This window comes from Capricornis sumatraensis, chromosome 1 (genome assembly GCF_032405125.1).
Source record: "Capricornis sumatraensis isolate serow.1 chromosome 1, serow.2, whole genome shotgun sequence".
NCBI lineage: Eukaryota > Metazoa > Chordata > Mammalia > Artiodactyla > Bovidae > Capricornis > Capricornis sumatraensis.
Genome location: NC_091069.1, coordinates 174,302,942 through 174,318,994, shown reverse-complemented (window position 1 = coordinate 174,318,994; position 16,053 = coordinate 174,302,942). Strand labels below are relative to the sequence as shown.

At 39.0% G+C, this 16,053-nt stretch overlaps 1 protein-coding gene across 2 annotated transcripts in view; it reads left to right on the top strand.

The window, feature by feature from the left end:
* The window catches only part of HACD2 (3-hydroxyacyl-CoA dehydratase 2), an 88,057-nt gene that overhangs the window by 48,067 nt on the left and 23,937 nt on the right, over window positions 1–16,053 (top strand). For both annotated transcript variants that reach the window (XM_068964639.1, XM_068964632.1), the window contains one exon: window positions 12,096–12,184. In XM_068964639.1, the coding sequence (XP_068820740.1) occupies window positions 12,096–12,184 (89 nt within the window). The remainder of the gene's footprint in view (window positions 1–12,095; window positions 12,185–16,053) is intronic.

Genomic DNA, 16,053 nt, shown 5'->3' with positions numbered 1-16,053 from the left:
ATGGATAAAGTATTCCTGCCTGGGAAATCCCATAGACAGAGAAGCCTGATGGGAGCGTTCGGGAGCTCATTTCCTTTAGAGGTCTCTAAGACCTCTAAGGCTTCTCTTAAAGCCACCTTATTGTTACTTTTTACATGTAAGAACCTCAGTTAAGTGGAGATTCTTAATTAGTGGCAGACACTCTGACCACTGGGCATCTGAAACAGAGGAAACAGTAAAGGCATGTAAAGGACATCCAGTAAACTTGAAATCACTACTGTAGTCAAAGCCATTTAACATGGAAGTACGTGGCTCAGAAAACCAGGCCTGTTGGTTCCAGTCTTTTCAGGTACACTGAATTATACATGGATTGTTTTCTCTTGTTATATCTGTCATAAAGGAGCTCTAAGCCAAGTTTGGGTTCTGCCCCAAGCAAGTGCACAAGCCTTCTCCATATCCGTTTAGGTATTAATTTCTCCCATGGTTTCAAGTTATTTTTCCTCCTCCTATCTTCTGTAGGCTCAACTTCCTGCCTTATATCTTTGTTATATATTGTAGTGCTTTTCCAGCTTTTCACAAGTTTGCCTAATACCTGTGAGAAGTGTAATTCCACCCTAAGAGGTTTGAGAGTAAAGACCAAATAACTTGCCATAAATATCAAACACTTTTGAAGTTCCCTTCTTTATGTTTTAATGTAAAAATGGATTTCCCCTCAGAATTTCAGGGAAAAGTTAATGAGTCATGAAGATACATTATATGTATATCCTGTGGCTTTGTCTCCTAAAGTAGAATTGGTTATGCAGAAGTAAAATTTCAATGAAAAATACCTTAAATTGTCCATATAATACAATATAACTTACTGTTGATTCTCAGTGACTCCAGCACAGGCACTTTTTCCTCCAGTGCTGAAAGTGTTTATTCTTCCACATAAAGCAGTGGGCTCGCATTCGGGGCCTCATTGTTGTTCAGTAGCTAGGTCTGTCCAACTTGTTGCCATCCCCATGGACTGTAGCACGCCAGGTTTCCCTGTCTTTCACTATCTCCGGGAGTTTGCTGAAACACATGTCCTTCAAGTCAATGATGCCATCCAACCATCTCATCCTCTGTTGCCCCCTTCTCCTCCTGCCCCCAATCTTTCCCAGTTTCAGGGTCTTTTCCAATGAATTGGTTCTTTGCATCAGGTGGCCGAAGTATTAGAGTTTCAGCATCAACCCTTCCAGTGAATATTCAGTGTTGATTTCCTTTAGGATTGACTGGTTTGATGTCCTTGCTGTCCAAGCAACTCTTGAGTCTTCTCCAGCACCACAATTTGAAAGCATCTATTTTTCAGTGCTCAGGGCCTCATTGGATGACTGTTACATTATCTTTGACTGTAACATCACAATCAGCATGGCCAGGAGACCTGAGACCACCACTCATTCTGTTCACACTGTGAAATCCTGAGTAGAGTTGCCCACTGCTGCTGCTAAGTCGCTTCAGTCGTGTCCGACTCTGTGCGACCCCATAGACGGCAGCCCACCAGGCTCCCCTATCCCTGGGATTCTCCAGGCAAGAACACTGGAGTGGGCTGCCATTTACTTCTCCAGTGCGTGAAAGTGAAGAGTGAAAGTGAAGTCGCTCAGTCGTGTCTGACTCTTAGCGACCCCATGGACTGCAGCCTACCAGGCTCCTCCGTCCATGGGATTTTCCAGCCAAGAGTACTGGGTGCCATTGCCTTCTCCTCAGAGTTGCCTACATGCAGTTATTTTTCTATCTTATTTACTTTGGGTTGAGTTCATACTTGACTGCTTGTAGTATGTTGCTGGATTGGACCCTGATGCACATCTTTTACATATACATGCTCCAGTTTGAGAAGCACCTCTGTATTTAAAATTTTGTCACGTAAAGGGAAAAGATTTCTTTCTAACTACATAGTCCTTCCCAATGCTAGACACATGAAATATTCTTGTACCTGATTTTATATTCATTTCTGTTTTGTGAAAAAATAAGCATTTAGTAACATTATCCTTTTAACACAAAATGTAATGCCATCGTACAATTTAGTACATCTTTTTGAAATGCCAGTCTCAAATCCAGAGCTTATCATATGAATACCATGATTTTGCTATTGATTTCCGTGTAAGACACAAATTTCTTTTGTCAGAGGCTCAATAAAGTAAGTGTGCTTATGTGAAGTATATTGAAAAGTGCTTTCTGGGGGGTCAGGTGCTGCAACCCCAAGAGGAATGGTTAGTTTCCTATATCCCAGGAAAAAAGGAAAGAAGACTGCGTCTCTGTCAGTCCTTTAAAAAACAAAAACAAAATAAGCCAGACATCTTCCTTGAATTTCATACTCCCACCCTTCTCTTCATTTTGGTCAGAAATATTTTGTTTCCCTAAGATTTGCTTGTACTCTAAGAGAAAATATTTAAGAAAATTTCTGTTTAAGATTGAAATTAATTCAATTTCAGAATTATCTTTTACTAATTCCAAATGTTTAGTTTCTTGTTAAGAATGATGGTTTTATTAATTTTAAAATTTTAACTCTTATCTTTTATATGGAGTTTAAGTAATGTGTAAAAGTGCATAAAGTTTAAAAATGATTCCAGATTCTGCCAATAGTGCTAATCCTGACTAATATTAGATAAGCATCATTCAGGAAGCATTCTCTTTACATATATGTTAATACAAAGAAAGAAAAAGTTAATGAATAGAAGAATCAGGTTGTACAGCTCATGCTATACATGCTATTTTTCAGTGAAATTTTGGGTTTGTAAAAAAATAAATACATTGTAAAACCTTTAAGCATGAGAAAAACATTATTTATCAAAAGGTCCCTTAAAGTTTAATAAAAAGATTATGAAAAATTTAAAGTTATATTCAGCTATATTTTAGGCAGTATTTCTTAATTCTGATAAGAGAATTAGTATTGTTATTTATCCTTCCATCAGTTCTTCCCTGACTCCCAGTTAAAATTGTTACTAATTTAATATTAGGACTTCCCTCTGGTGGCTCAGATGGTAAAGTGGCTGCCTACAATGCGGGAGACCTGGGTTTAGGCCCTGGGTTGGGAAGATCTCCTGGAGAAGGAAACGGCAACCCACTCCAGTATTCTTGCCTGGAGAATCCCATGGACAGAGGAGCCTGGCGGGCTACAGTCCATGGGGTCACAGAGAGTCGGAGACGACAGAAGCGACTAAGCGCAGCACCGCACAGCACCCTCTGCTCTATGACCATAACTGCCATAATTGCTTAGTTTTGATGTTATATGTGAATGGAGTCATTGCCTACAGTGGACCCCTTTACTGTGACTTTTCTACTCCTGAGTTCTTTATTTTGATTTATGTCTAGTTTGTCTGACTGACACTGTGTGTTTCTCAGGGTCAGTCACATCGGCATTATGTGACAAATTCTTACATATTTAGTGGTGTCTACCTTTTGCCAGTGACATCTTGGCTGGGTATCATGTTCTTGAACATACTTTCTTTTCCTCAGACCTTTGTATTAATAGTGTTGCTTCATCGTTTATTGACATTGAATGTTGCTGTGGAGAAATCTGAAGCCAGGCTTATTTCCTTGCCACTTTGTAGGTAACTTTTTTTATCTCCTTGGATCCCAGAAGTATTATTTTTGTAGTCAAGAAAGTTCTCGGTTTTACTTGCTCACTGTTCTTTCAGCACAAATGTGGCTCTTTCGTTTCTTGGACTACACCCTTTAATGCGTTTTCTGCCCCGTTGTTGGTCTCTCTACTTTGAGGACAGCAATTATCCTTGTGTTGGATTGTCTGTATCTTCTGAAATTATCATCTTCCCTCCAACTGCTTACATCTTTGACTTTTCTCCTAAATTCAAGGCTTTGTTTATTTTCTTAATTTAATTTTTTTGGCTTAAATTAGCACCTGTTTATTAGCTCTTAGGTCAGAAGTTCGGTGGGCTCAGGTGTGTTTTTGGTTTGGAAGTGGAAGTGTAAGTCGTTCAGTCATGTCCAACGTTTTGTGACCCCATGGACTCACCTGCTAGGCTCCTCTCTCCAGGCAAGAATACTAGGGTAGGTTGCCATTTCCTTCTCCAGGGAATCTTCCCAACCCGGGGATCAAACCTGGGTCTCCTGCATTGCACGCAGATTCTTTATCATCTGAACCACCAGAGTGTTTTCTGCTTAGTATTTCGCAAAGCCAAAATCAAGGTATCAGCTGGGCTGGATTCTTATCTAGAGACTCTAGGGAAAAATCTGCTTCTAAGCTTGTTGGCAGATTTCAGTTCCTTGTGGTTACAGTGCTAAGATCCAATTTCCTTTCTGGTTATTGTCCTTAGGTTGCTCCTACCAATTGGATGGTGCTCTCCAGTCTTTGCACATGGCCTCTCCATCTTCATAGCCAGCAGTGGTGCCTCAGATCCTTCTTGTGCTTCAGATCTGTCTGACTTCTCCTCCTGCCAACAATGCATGCTTTATTTTACTTGCATTATGTTCATCTGATTGCTGTGCCTTTTGTCTTGTGAGCAGCTCTGTCCAGCCATTTTCTTTGCGCTGATATAAATGTTACTGAATCCGCCCTGACTGCATTTCCACAATATTTAAGATTCAGTTGTTTTTCCCTCTGAGCTACAGTTCAAGGATGGATGTTTTCCTGATTTATGTATTTTTCTACACGCTGAGGGTATGGGGGTCGGGCTTGAGAGTATGTAGATATTAAACATAAAGCCTTAATAATTAAAACTGAATGCATGTATTGATATAGAAAGATCTTGGGGATTTTTTTTCTTATTTGTTCATTGGAATATAATTGCTTTACAATGTTTTGTTAGTTTCTGCTGTACCACATCATGAGTAAGCCATATATTTACATATATTCCCTGCGTCTTCAGTCTGCTTCCACCTACCCCATCCTATCCATCTATGTCATCACAAAGCACCTAGCTAAGCTCCATGTGCTATACAGCAGCTTCCCACTAGCTGTATTTTACACATGATAGTGTATATATGTAAAGACTGCCATTGTGGAAACAATTGGAAGTGTGTGTATAAATGTATCTTTACACATTGACTCACATATTTGCTATTGATTACCTAAACTGTATCTCTGGAGTGATAGACAAAGCATTAACTGGTTGCCTGTAGGAAGGGCACCCGAGTGGTGGTAGGATGGATTTGAGAGGGAGGCTTTTCTCTGTGTATCTTTTTATACTTTAAAAGTTTTGAACAAGGTGAACGAATTACTTATTTAAAGACACATGAGCTCTTTCTTCTCTTCTGAGACTTAATTGCTCCATCCCGAAATTCCTCAGCCCTGTAAAAAAATATATCCTGTCCCCACAGGGGACTTTGCACTAGTCTTCCAACTCTGTGGGGGATCTGAAAGGCTTAGCATCAATGAGGTGGCTCCCAGTTAGTCATTTCCCCGTCACTTTCCAGCCTCCGTGTCTGTCACACTCCAGTCAGAAATTTGTGTTTCTCTCCAAATCTAGGCCTGTTAGTGGAACTTCTTGCAATTTTTTGGATTCACCAGTATCACTTTTGGGGGTTGAGGACAGAGTAGGAGGTATGCAATAATCCCTTCTTTCTTGGCTAACACTTTTTAAAATGTGTGACATAACGTTTTACCCGATTCCTTTCTGGTTGCTGCTAGCCATTTTTGTTGTTGTTATTTAATGTTCATTATTTTTAGTTCAGTGGATTTGGAATTTGGGTAGGGAGATTCTGATTTCAGTTTCCACACTGAATTTAATTGCTGGCACCAACCTTGTGTCTCCTGTCTTTCTTTGGTAGTGGGCTCCACCTGAACACTGCCCTGCTCTGCTCCTGGCCTGTGTTGCCTTTCCTGTACTTAACTTTCATCCTCATCTTGGTCATGCGTAGCTAGTCTCCCAGTCCCACTAACCTGGCCCGTGTGAGGGGTGCATCAGGCAGGAAGGATTTCTCAGTGCTACTCAGCTTTGCCGGGCTCAGGTGGTTGGAGCATCCTTGTAGCACCCTGGTTCAGGAGAAATGAGAAGCTGATGGCCAGATCCCCTTTATATAGCTTTTGCTCAACACATGCACACACAAGTGCCTATGTTTCTTCTATCTGCCAGTGTTTTGCTTTAAAAGTTCATCACCCTTTCAACATAAATTCTCATAATTATTTCTCAATTTATAACCTTGCTTTGCCAAATATTTGCAGTGCTGACAGAGATATCTTTCTGAAACTGAGAAGCAGTCATGCCATTTTCCTGTTTACAAATGTTTTTCTAGCTCCACATCAACTTCGGGGAAAATGTGCTAAAAATAAAAGCTATTCCAAAGCAAATCAGTTATAGTCTGAGAGTGTAAGTTCATGGGAGCAGGGACTTTTCCTTCCCTGTTGTACCCCCAGCATGAAGAACAGTACAGAGTAGGTGCTCCAAAAATATTTGCTGAATTAAGTGATAGGTTCCTCTCAATACTTCTGTCCAATAGATAAATCTCATGCACCGAAGAACCTGGCTGACTACAGTCCATGGGATCGCAAAAAGAGTCAGACATGACTTAGCTACTAAACCACCCAACGATATATACCTAGTAATCATTTTGAATGAATTTTGATCTAGTAATAGCTTACTGATCAGGTGGCAGAATCTCTCTTTGTCAGTTGGAAACAGCCAGTTGAAGCAATCATCAACAGCAAAAGTGTGCAGTGTGGGTAGTTTTGATACGCTGTGTTAAAGAACACTGTGTTCGAATAAAGGGTAATGGTAGAACAGATATAATCACAATGGGACTGACTGTTAGAAGTCTAGAAAAGATCTGCTGTCATGAGGGTCAGAAGTGCGGTATACTGGGTGACTGGTTGAGGGAGGGTCTATGCTGTAGAAACTAAGTAAAGTGAGAGTTGGTATAGATGGCATCACTTGGAAAAATTCCAGGTGCCTAAATAGCCAGATTCTCTGGAACAGGAATGTGGGAGCACCTGCAGGCAAAGCCAAAAACGTCTCTGCATCTGTGTCAAGTTAGCATTGATCGGCTTTCCATTCCCTGACTTACTCAAATTTAAATTTACTGCTGAGGCAGTGCTAAAGCAGGCACGCTTCCATGCTGCTGGTAGGAGGGTATATTGAGACAAACTTTTTGGAAAGCAATTTGATGGTATATTTCAAGAGCTTTAAAGGCATTCATGCCATTTGACCTAGTAGTTACAGTTCTGGGAACTGTCCCAAGGAAATAATCCTTTGTGTTTTTTTTTTTTTTTTTAAGGATCTAAGCCTTAAAAAAAATTTAAGTGTTATTTTTAATACTTAATTACTTCACTTATAGTATCAAGAAATTGGAACAATATAAATGTCTCACAGAAGGAGAAGAGACAAATATAGTCTACTCAAAGGGATATTATGACTCAAGTTAAAATATTTTTAATATGTTGTAAGATAGAAAATTTCTTAAAATGTTGAATGAGAAAAGCAAGCCACAAAGAGTATAAACAATAGAAGTTGAACTGTATTTAAAAACAGAAGAAAAGACTGGTGGGAAATTTACCAAAAAAGTAAATCTTTATTTTTGGTCACCCAAATTTACTTGCTTTCCTTAGAAAGCAATCAAATAATTCTTGTTTAGCACTTTTGAAAGGGAAACATATAAATAACCATGTTTCCTAGGAAAGGGAGCTTTGTAGTAGAGAAGGTGTGATTAATAAAGCCATATATAGTTGAATGGTGATATTCATCTCCAGATCTCCCAAACCCCTGTTTAAAATCACACTTACAGAGCATTCTAATTTTGACAGCAAAAAATGCACCCCTAGGTGAGGGTCTCTAAAATCCTAGTCACTCAGTTATTACAAAGGCTGTGCGTATATTACAAGTGAATAAATTGACATTTTGGTTTGTTAGCTAGTCTCGTATGAATTTGATTAATGAGTTGGTTTTTCCCAAGAGCCTAATTCTTGCTCTTAAGTGACATAAAATCAGATTTTTGAGCTTGGAAGTCTGAGGTCCAGATCCTGGACTTTTTTGATCCCCAACCAAATATAGGAGCAGCCCCAGAGTACTGCTCAAACCATTAGCTGTCTAGCCCGTTGTTTCAGTGATAAAAGAGCAGAAATTAAAGGAAAAAAATATTAATTTTTACGTGATGAGCTGGTCTATGAGCTAAAAACAGAGCTAGAAAGAGTGGTGGTCTTTCCTTAAGTGGCAAGTGCTTGATAACTCATTTAAGAAAACTTTTGATTGTCAATCTTTTTTAGGTTTTCTTATTGGAATTGTGATCTGGCTAAGTATATTCACTTAATGTTTGACTTACTAATTAGCTTCTTTAGCAGTATTACATGTTATACCATCAGGCTCTATACTTCATTCATGCATTTGTTTAAATAAAAGGTTTATTCACATGCCATTCGATTCATTCATTTAGAGTGTACAGTTTTAGAACATAATCAATTTTAGAACATTTTCATTACCCTAAAACAAAACTGTGTACCAACTGACAATTACTTTCCATTTTCTTCCTAACCTCCCAGGCCCAGGTCACTACTAATTTGCTTTCTGTCTCTATAATTTTGCCTACTCTGGATATTTCATCTTAATTAAATTATATAATACGTGTTCTTTTGTAACTGGCTTCTTCACTCAGCATCATGTTTTAAGGTTCATTAATATTGTAGCATGTATCATTACTTCATTTCTTTTCTCTATTACTTTCTATTTTATTTCTAATGTCCCATTGTATGGCTATGCCACATTTTATTTATCCCTTCATCTGTTGATGGACATTTTTAATATTTCCACTTTGGGGCTAGTATGCTGCTGCTGCTGCTGCTAAGTCGCTTCAGTCATGTCTGACTCTGTGTGACCCGATAGACGGCAGCCCATGAGGCTCCCCTGTCCCTGGGATTCTCCAGGCAAGAACATTGGAGTGGGTTGCCATTTCCTTCTCCAGTTCAGGAAAGTGAAAAGTGAAAGTGAAGTCACTCAGTCGTGTCTGACTCTTAGTGACCCCATGGACTGCGGCCCACTGAGCTCCTCCGTCCATGGGATTCTCCAGGCAGGAGTGCTGAAGTGGGGTGCCATTGCCCTCTCCATGGGGCTATAAACATTTGTATAAAAGTTTTCGTATGGGCATATATATATATAGATAGATAGATAGATGCTTCTGAACTGTGGTGTTGGAGAAGACTCTTGAGAGTCCCTTGGACTGCAAGGAGATCCAACCAGTCCATTCTAAATGAGATCAGTCCTGGGTGTTCATTGGAAGGACTGATGCTAAAGCTGAAACTCCAATACTTTGGCCACCTCGTGTGAAGAGTTGACTCATTGGAAAAGACTCTGATGCTGGGAGGGATTGTGGGCAGGAGGAGAAGGGGACGACAGAGGATGAGATGGCTGGATGGCATCACCGACTCGATGGGCATGAGTTTGGGTAAACCCCGGGAGTTGGTGATGGACAGGGAGGCCTGGCGTGCTGTGATTCATGGGGTCGCAGAGAGTCGGACATGACTGAGTGACTGAACTGAACTGATAAATGTTTTCATTTCTCTTGGGTGTATATATTCTAAGAGTGAAATTTCTGGGTCATAGGATAATTTTGTATTTAACATTTTGAGGCAGACTGTTTTCCAGAGCGGCTGCACTATTTTCTAATCCCGTCAGCAGTGTATGAGGGTTCCAGCTTCACATCCTCACCAGTACTTGTTATTATGTTGTTGTTGTTGTTCAGTTGCTAAGTCAGGTCTGACTCTTTGTGAGCCCATGGATTGTAGCACACCGGGCTCCTGTGTCCTCCAGTATCCCACGGAGTTTGCTCAAATTTGTGTTCATTGAGTCAGTGATGCTGTGTAACCATCTTATCCTCTGCCGCCCCCATCTCCTTTTGCCTTCAGTCTTTCCCAGCATTAGGGTCTTTTCCAGTGAGTCTATTCTTCAAATCAGGTGGCCAAAGTATTGGAGTTTCAGCTTTTACAACAGCCCTTCCAATGAATATTCAGGGTTGATTTCCTTTAAGGTTGACTGGTTTGATTTTGTTATTATATGTCTTTTTAATGGTAGTCCTCCAAGTGGATGTGAAGTGTATCTATCTCATTATGACTTTAATTTTCATTTCACTAATGATGTTGAGCACCTCTTCATGTGCTTATTGACCATTTGCATATTTTCTTTGGAAAAATGTCCACTCAAATCCTTTGCTCACTTTTAAATTGGGTTTTCTTTTATTATTGAATTATAAGAGCTTTTATATATTTTACATATAAGTTCCAGATTATATATATATTTATAGATACTTTCTCCTGTGGGTTTTCTTTTCACTGTCTTAATGTCCTTTGAGACACGTTAAGTTTTTAGTTTTGATAAAGCCCAATATTATTTCTTGTGCTTTTGTTTTCATATCTGATAAACCATTGCCTAATCCAGAATCACAGAAATTTACATCTATGTTTTCTTCAAAGAGTTATTTTACCTCTTACGTTTAGATCTTTGATCCATCTGGAGTGATTTTTTGTATTTGGTCTAAGAAAGTGTCTCAGCTCCATTCTTTAGATATTCAGTTATCCCAGAACCATTTGTTGAAAAGACAAATATTTTTCCATTGATTTGTCTTGGCACTCTTGTTGAAAAATCAAGTGACTATGAATGTGAGGGTTTACTTCCAGACTCTCGGTTCTATTCCATATATTTATATGTCCATATGTTTATATTTTTGTATTCATTCTATTTCCCTGGAGAAGGAAATGGCACTCCATTATTCCCCATTCCAATATTCTTGCCTGGGAAATCCCATGGAGAGAGGAGCCTGGCGGACTGTAGTCCATGGGGGTCACAAAGAGTTGGACACAACTGAGTGACTAACTTTCATTCATTCTATAAAGGTTTATTGAGCATCTTTATATGCCAGCATTGTGCTTGACATGTCCATTTTACTTGCTTTTGAAAACCAAACCATACCTCTTCAAAGCCCAAATCTTTAAAACTCATTCTAATAGGATGTAGCATCTCTTTTTCTTAATGAGATATACAATAATTTTCTTTTGTAGCCAAACCTATAGAGGTAATTTTAGCTTCATATGATTGTACATGGTCTTTTGGCAAGTTGTAGTTTGTCCAGCTATATAAATGTCCAGAAGTCTGAGTGATTTTAGAGGGCTTAGAAGAATGAAAATTGATCAGGGATAGTCCACTGAATGTATTGAAGATGAGTTAGTTTTAAAGTGAATTAAGAATTTACTACCTGTGATAAGGGGTTCCTGGCAAGTGTGGAGTTGCCCACATGCAACTTGACAGGTCTGGGAAGTTGGTAAGTCTAGTTACTGACAGCAATATGACCAGAGAGAAATGGTGGTGAGGTTATTGGACTGGATACCCATAATTCTGCTTCCAGATTTGATTTTTATAGCAGTTCCTTGCCAATGTGGAGTTATAGAGAGGAGAATATTTTTAGATAATGAATTATTACTCAGTTTAAGATGAATTAAAGGAGGGGAGATTTTTATATAATGGTGGTGGCTGGTCTCTAGATATGGACTGTGGTTGTAGGAATTGAAGGGAGAAAGCCAAAGAAATGTAAACTTAGCAGAATTTGATAATTATCGAAAATAACTAAACATGATTCTAGCGTTATAACTTGAGGACATTGGAAAGATAATTGTACCAGTGCTTACCCTAATGAATAAGGTGAGAGAAAATGGTATATAAACTTTGAGTTTGTCTGCTTGTTGGCAAAATATAAAAGATGCCAACCTAACTGTTGGTGTATCATATCCAGTCTGAAAGCCAGGAGCTTTCAACATTCTGTTGACACAAACAGTTGATTTTCCTTTCCATAGTTGCCTGTTCATTTCTGAAACCCATATTGTAAAATGAGCTTTCAATGTCTAATTTTAAGCATTAAGCAATGGTTTTATTTTCTCTGCCTATAAAAGTGTTAAAAAATACTGTACTTTGTCAGTGACTTTGAAAGACCTAGGAAAGTTACCTAGATTCCATGGTTTGCAATTACCATTAACAATATTATTGTTTTGAGGGAGGAAAAAGTTTTAATATTGACTACACTGAAAAACATAGTCTATATAGCAATGTAGATAAATTTCAGCTGCTCATGATGGCTTTAAACATTAAAATTTGGATGTTTTAGGAAATCTGTTACATTTTGAAACTCAGTACAATACATTTATTTACCCATCCTAAATTTTCTTTCAGGAATTGTTCCATCTTCTGTTGTCCTGACTTCTTTCCAGGTGATGTCAAGAGTTTTTCTAATATGGGCAGTAACACATAGTGTCAAAGAGGTAAGCATTTAAATAGACAAAAATAAAATAATATTAGCATTAACAAACTTCAGTCAACTTTTCTTTCTTTGTGTATTATCTTTGTGATAATACACAATGTGTATTATCGCTAAAGATGGAACTCCACATCATATCAATATAGCCCAAATAAAATTCACTTGTGCTATAGGAATTCGGTTGCTTGTGGGAAACATACCCCAAATATACAGAGTTGAAAAAAGGAGACCAATTACGCAAAGTCCTGACGTCTCAGTTCCCTTGGAGATTTGGCTGGTGTGGCTATGGTCTGCACCTCAGTTATATTTTTCTGGTATCTTGTTTGAATTCAGCACCATAAACTCTGGACAGCTACATCTTTGTAGTGGGACTGTTGGGGAAGTGAGGGACATAAATTCATTCCCAGTCCAGTCTTTATCGGACCAGGGTAAAGTAACAAACTTGTTCCTACCCAGTCCACTTGCATTAATGGAATTCCCATGTGTGCTGAGTCTAGTGGTTCAGGGAGATGAGTGCTCTTCTGAGGGTCTGAGGCGGATGCCCAGGCAGGCCAGCTTCTTATAAGAACTGGAGGGAGGAAACCATCATTACCATGGCTATAAATCCACAGCTATCTTTCATTGTCTGGTATCGGAGAAGGGAATTGTGTCCTAGTATGTTTTTCGCTTTTTAACAGTCCACTATTATTAATGTCACCATGAGGCAGAGTACTGGTACCCACCAAGAAGATTCAGTTTTCAGTTTTCCAGTCCCAGTAACTTACCACCAGCATTATGGGGTACTTTAGCTTCATGGTATGTGCTTATCTATTAGCATTATTCTGGTGTTTTCTTTGTCTTCTATTACTCTGAAAGCCCTGTCAAAACACTTGGTTTTTCAGGATTTATTTAGACAGTTTCGTTTGTTTTTTAACTAGTGATTGTTTTTAACTTTTTATTGGCATGTGGTTTATACATAAGGAAAAATGCACATAGTTAAGTTTTTAATGAAAATTGACTAAGCTAATTGTTCTTGTTACAGATCCACAGAATTTTTCTTTTAAGTTCATTCACTCCTTGAAGATGTCTGTTGACGCTTTCTGTGTAGGAAGGATGTAAAACAATCTCATACTTTTACATAATCACTTTTTAGAGTGGCCATATTTCTTTAAAAAAAGAAAAGGTCAAAAACAGGCAAGTAAATCCTAACGTGGCATATTGCCCCTTGTTGTCATTCTTAGTTGTTTCTGGAGTAAGGAAAAGTTAGTCTCTTCATTGGTTTCAAAGACCTTTCTATAAATCATAATAACCTGTATTTCTTCCTTCTTTCCTTTCTGTTTAACCAGCAACTCATAGTTTTAACTTCCCAATAGTCTTAAGTGACCTAAACTTTCTTCCTAATAGTAACTCATTTATATTCTTAAACAAGTAATTATGTACTTCTAATAATTAAATGTTAGTTACATGAAGATAGAGTGTTATCAACTGTGGAGTTTATAATCAGCCAAGAGAGTCAGATACTAGGTGTCCAGGAGCTAATGCTCCAGCTGATGGATTATTCATGGCCTCTGCTTCTCTCTTCTGCTTCAGTAACCACTCCTCTGCTTATTAGCACTTCTGGCAAAGAGTGTAGACAAGTAAATAAAAAATGCTTACAATTCAAGTTAAGCAGTTGTTACCATATTGCTGTTACCAACATTTCCTAGAATTTTCTGGGCGGAGCAATAAGACAGCTTGGCCTAAAAAGCTATTAAGTGTCTCTGTGGATTACAGGTATGCAGACCTGGCCATTGCCCTTAGTAATCGCCCACCTGACAGGTGCACAGACTTGCCATGTAACAGATGGTTTCACATGTAGTGTCAGCACAGTTATTTCAGTTACATGCTTGGTATGTTTGCATAGTCAAAATTGTTCCTCTGCAGCCAATGTTACCCAATTTTACTATCATTAACATATTATTTTCTTAGGAATGTAGTAAATCTCACTGTCTTTCTGTCATCTCTTCCGTTTTCTTCTTTTCATATATACCCTATTGATTGACTTACTCCTTTCTCACATAAATAGGATTCATTGTTTCTACTGCTCCATGATCACACTTCTTGTCTTGTCTTTGAAAAGAACCCATTCATTGTTTTGTTTATGGCAGTAGATTCCCTCTTGACCCACCCCAGGTTGCTGATAGGTAACCTGAAAACCTGTTTGTGTGGCATTTCAGAGGCCAGTTTGCTGTCTGTCACCTGCTCCTGACCCCCCTTCTCTTAGCAAAGGCTATTTTTTCTGCTGTCAAGTTTCATATTAGCTATAATTTAGTTTGTCCTATACAACATTATATATGGCTTCCCTGTTAAATGTCCATTCTTCTCTTTACTGAAACATCTTTTAAATATCATTATTTTCCTTATATTCAGCTTTGTTTATTTTTAATGGTGAGAACCACATAACTAATAACTAAATTCCCAATAACTAATGCATAGGGAAATTGATCCCAGAAATAACTGCTTAATAAAATATATCTCACTTTATCATATTAATGTTCAAATTCTTTTCACAGTACTTTGCTTTCATCCTCAGTTTCTTTTCTTACATCACATGTCCTCTAAAGTGGACACGCATGCTTCGTTCTCATAACATTACATTTGGGTTTGGACTCTTGCCCCACCCTCTTTGGCCTGCCTATATTTTCTACACTCGTTCCCCTTGTTTTCTATAATTGTACCTGATGTACTAAGGTATAGCCTATATACATTTTAGGACTAGATACTACATTTTTCGTATTTGAGGTAGATTTTCTTTTAAGAGGCCCTATAGAACATGCAGTCTTACCTGTCATTTTTATTCTCTGCTGCATGGAACACTAGTCACATAAATGTTGCCAGGTATATCATAGAACTAAAAGATGATCAGATGGTTTTCTTCTCTGATGTGTAAGGATCCACCATCACTAGCAGGACTTCTTGATGAGCAAGATATTAAAGATAAAATGTCTCTATGCTCAAAAGCTTTTTCTTGACCTAACATAGCAAATAACCTCCCCACTTCTTCCCTTTTAAAGGGACTTTTTATGTAAGCAAAGTTAAGCCTCTGATAACACGTTCAGGGTGAGATATAGGGTGTGTGGGATACAGGAGGAATCAGAAATTCTAGCTAACCTGTTTTCTTTGCAGTTTTTCCACCTGACCCCCAGAAATGCGCTGGCTTCTTCTGCATTCCTTAGCCGGGATGGCCACTGCTACTGCCACATCAGGCTTCTGTGGGCATTTGTTCCCCTCACCTTCTGTTTGGGTCGGTGTCTTTGTCTGTTCACTCACCTGAAACAAGATTGATGTTTTTCAGAGTGAACTGCAGTGGGGAATGCTACCTTAGGTCCCTTACTATGACCCACCACCCCCACCCCCCATCAAAAACAGAAGTCCACAGGGCACACATTCTTCCTTCTCTAAAAGTAGCTAAGCCAAGCCCCAGATTCCTGGACACACAAGTAGGCCACTGTCCCTTTTCCTGGGCCAACCCTCTTTGAAGAAGCCCCCACATAGCCTCTGCTGAGTTCTCAGTGTGAGATTGCTGTGCTCTTGAGCAGAAGTCCCAGGTTACCGCTGTGAGCAGCAGTTGAATAAGAAGTTGTTGGGCTCTCACTGTGACTTAGCCTAAGTGCAGCGAACACCTTCCTGGGTAGGGTAACTTGTGTAAAATAGAGCTTTGCCCTGGATTGCTGAGCCTTCTCTCCTTTCTTCCTTACCCTTTGCCACCATTAGAGGAAAGGATGTTTTCTCACATTCCTCTGGAACGTCCTGTGAGTTCTCCTGATTTCACCAGTCAGCTGGTTCCCACTTCTTTCTGGCATGCCACTGGGCTTTGTGACACTTAAGTTGTTGCCATCTTTGCTAACTTCTCAG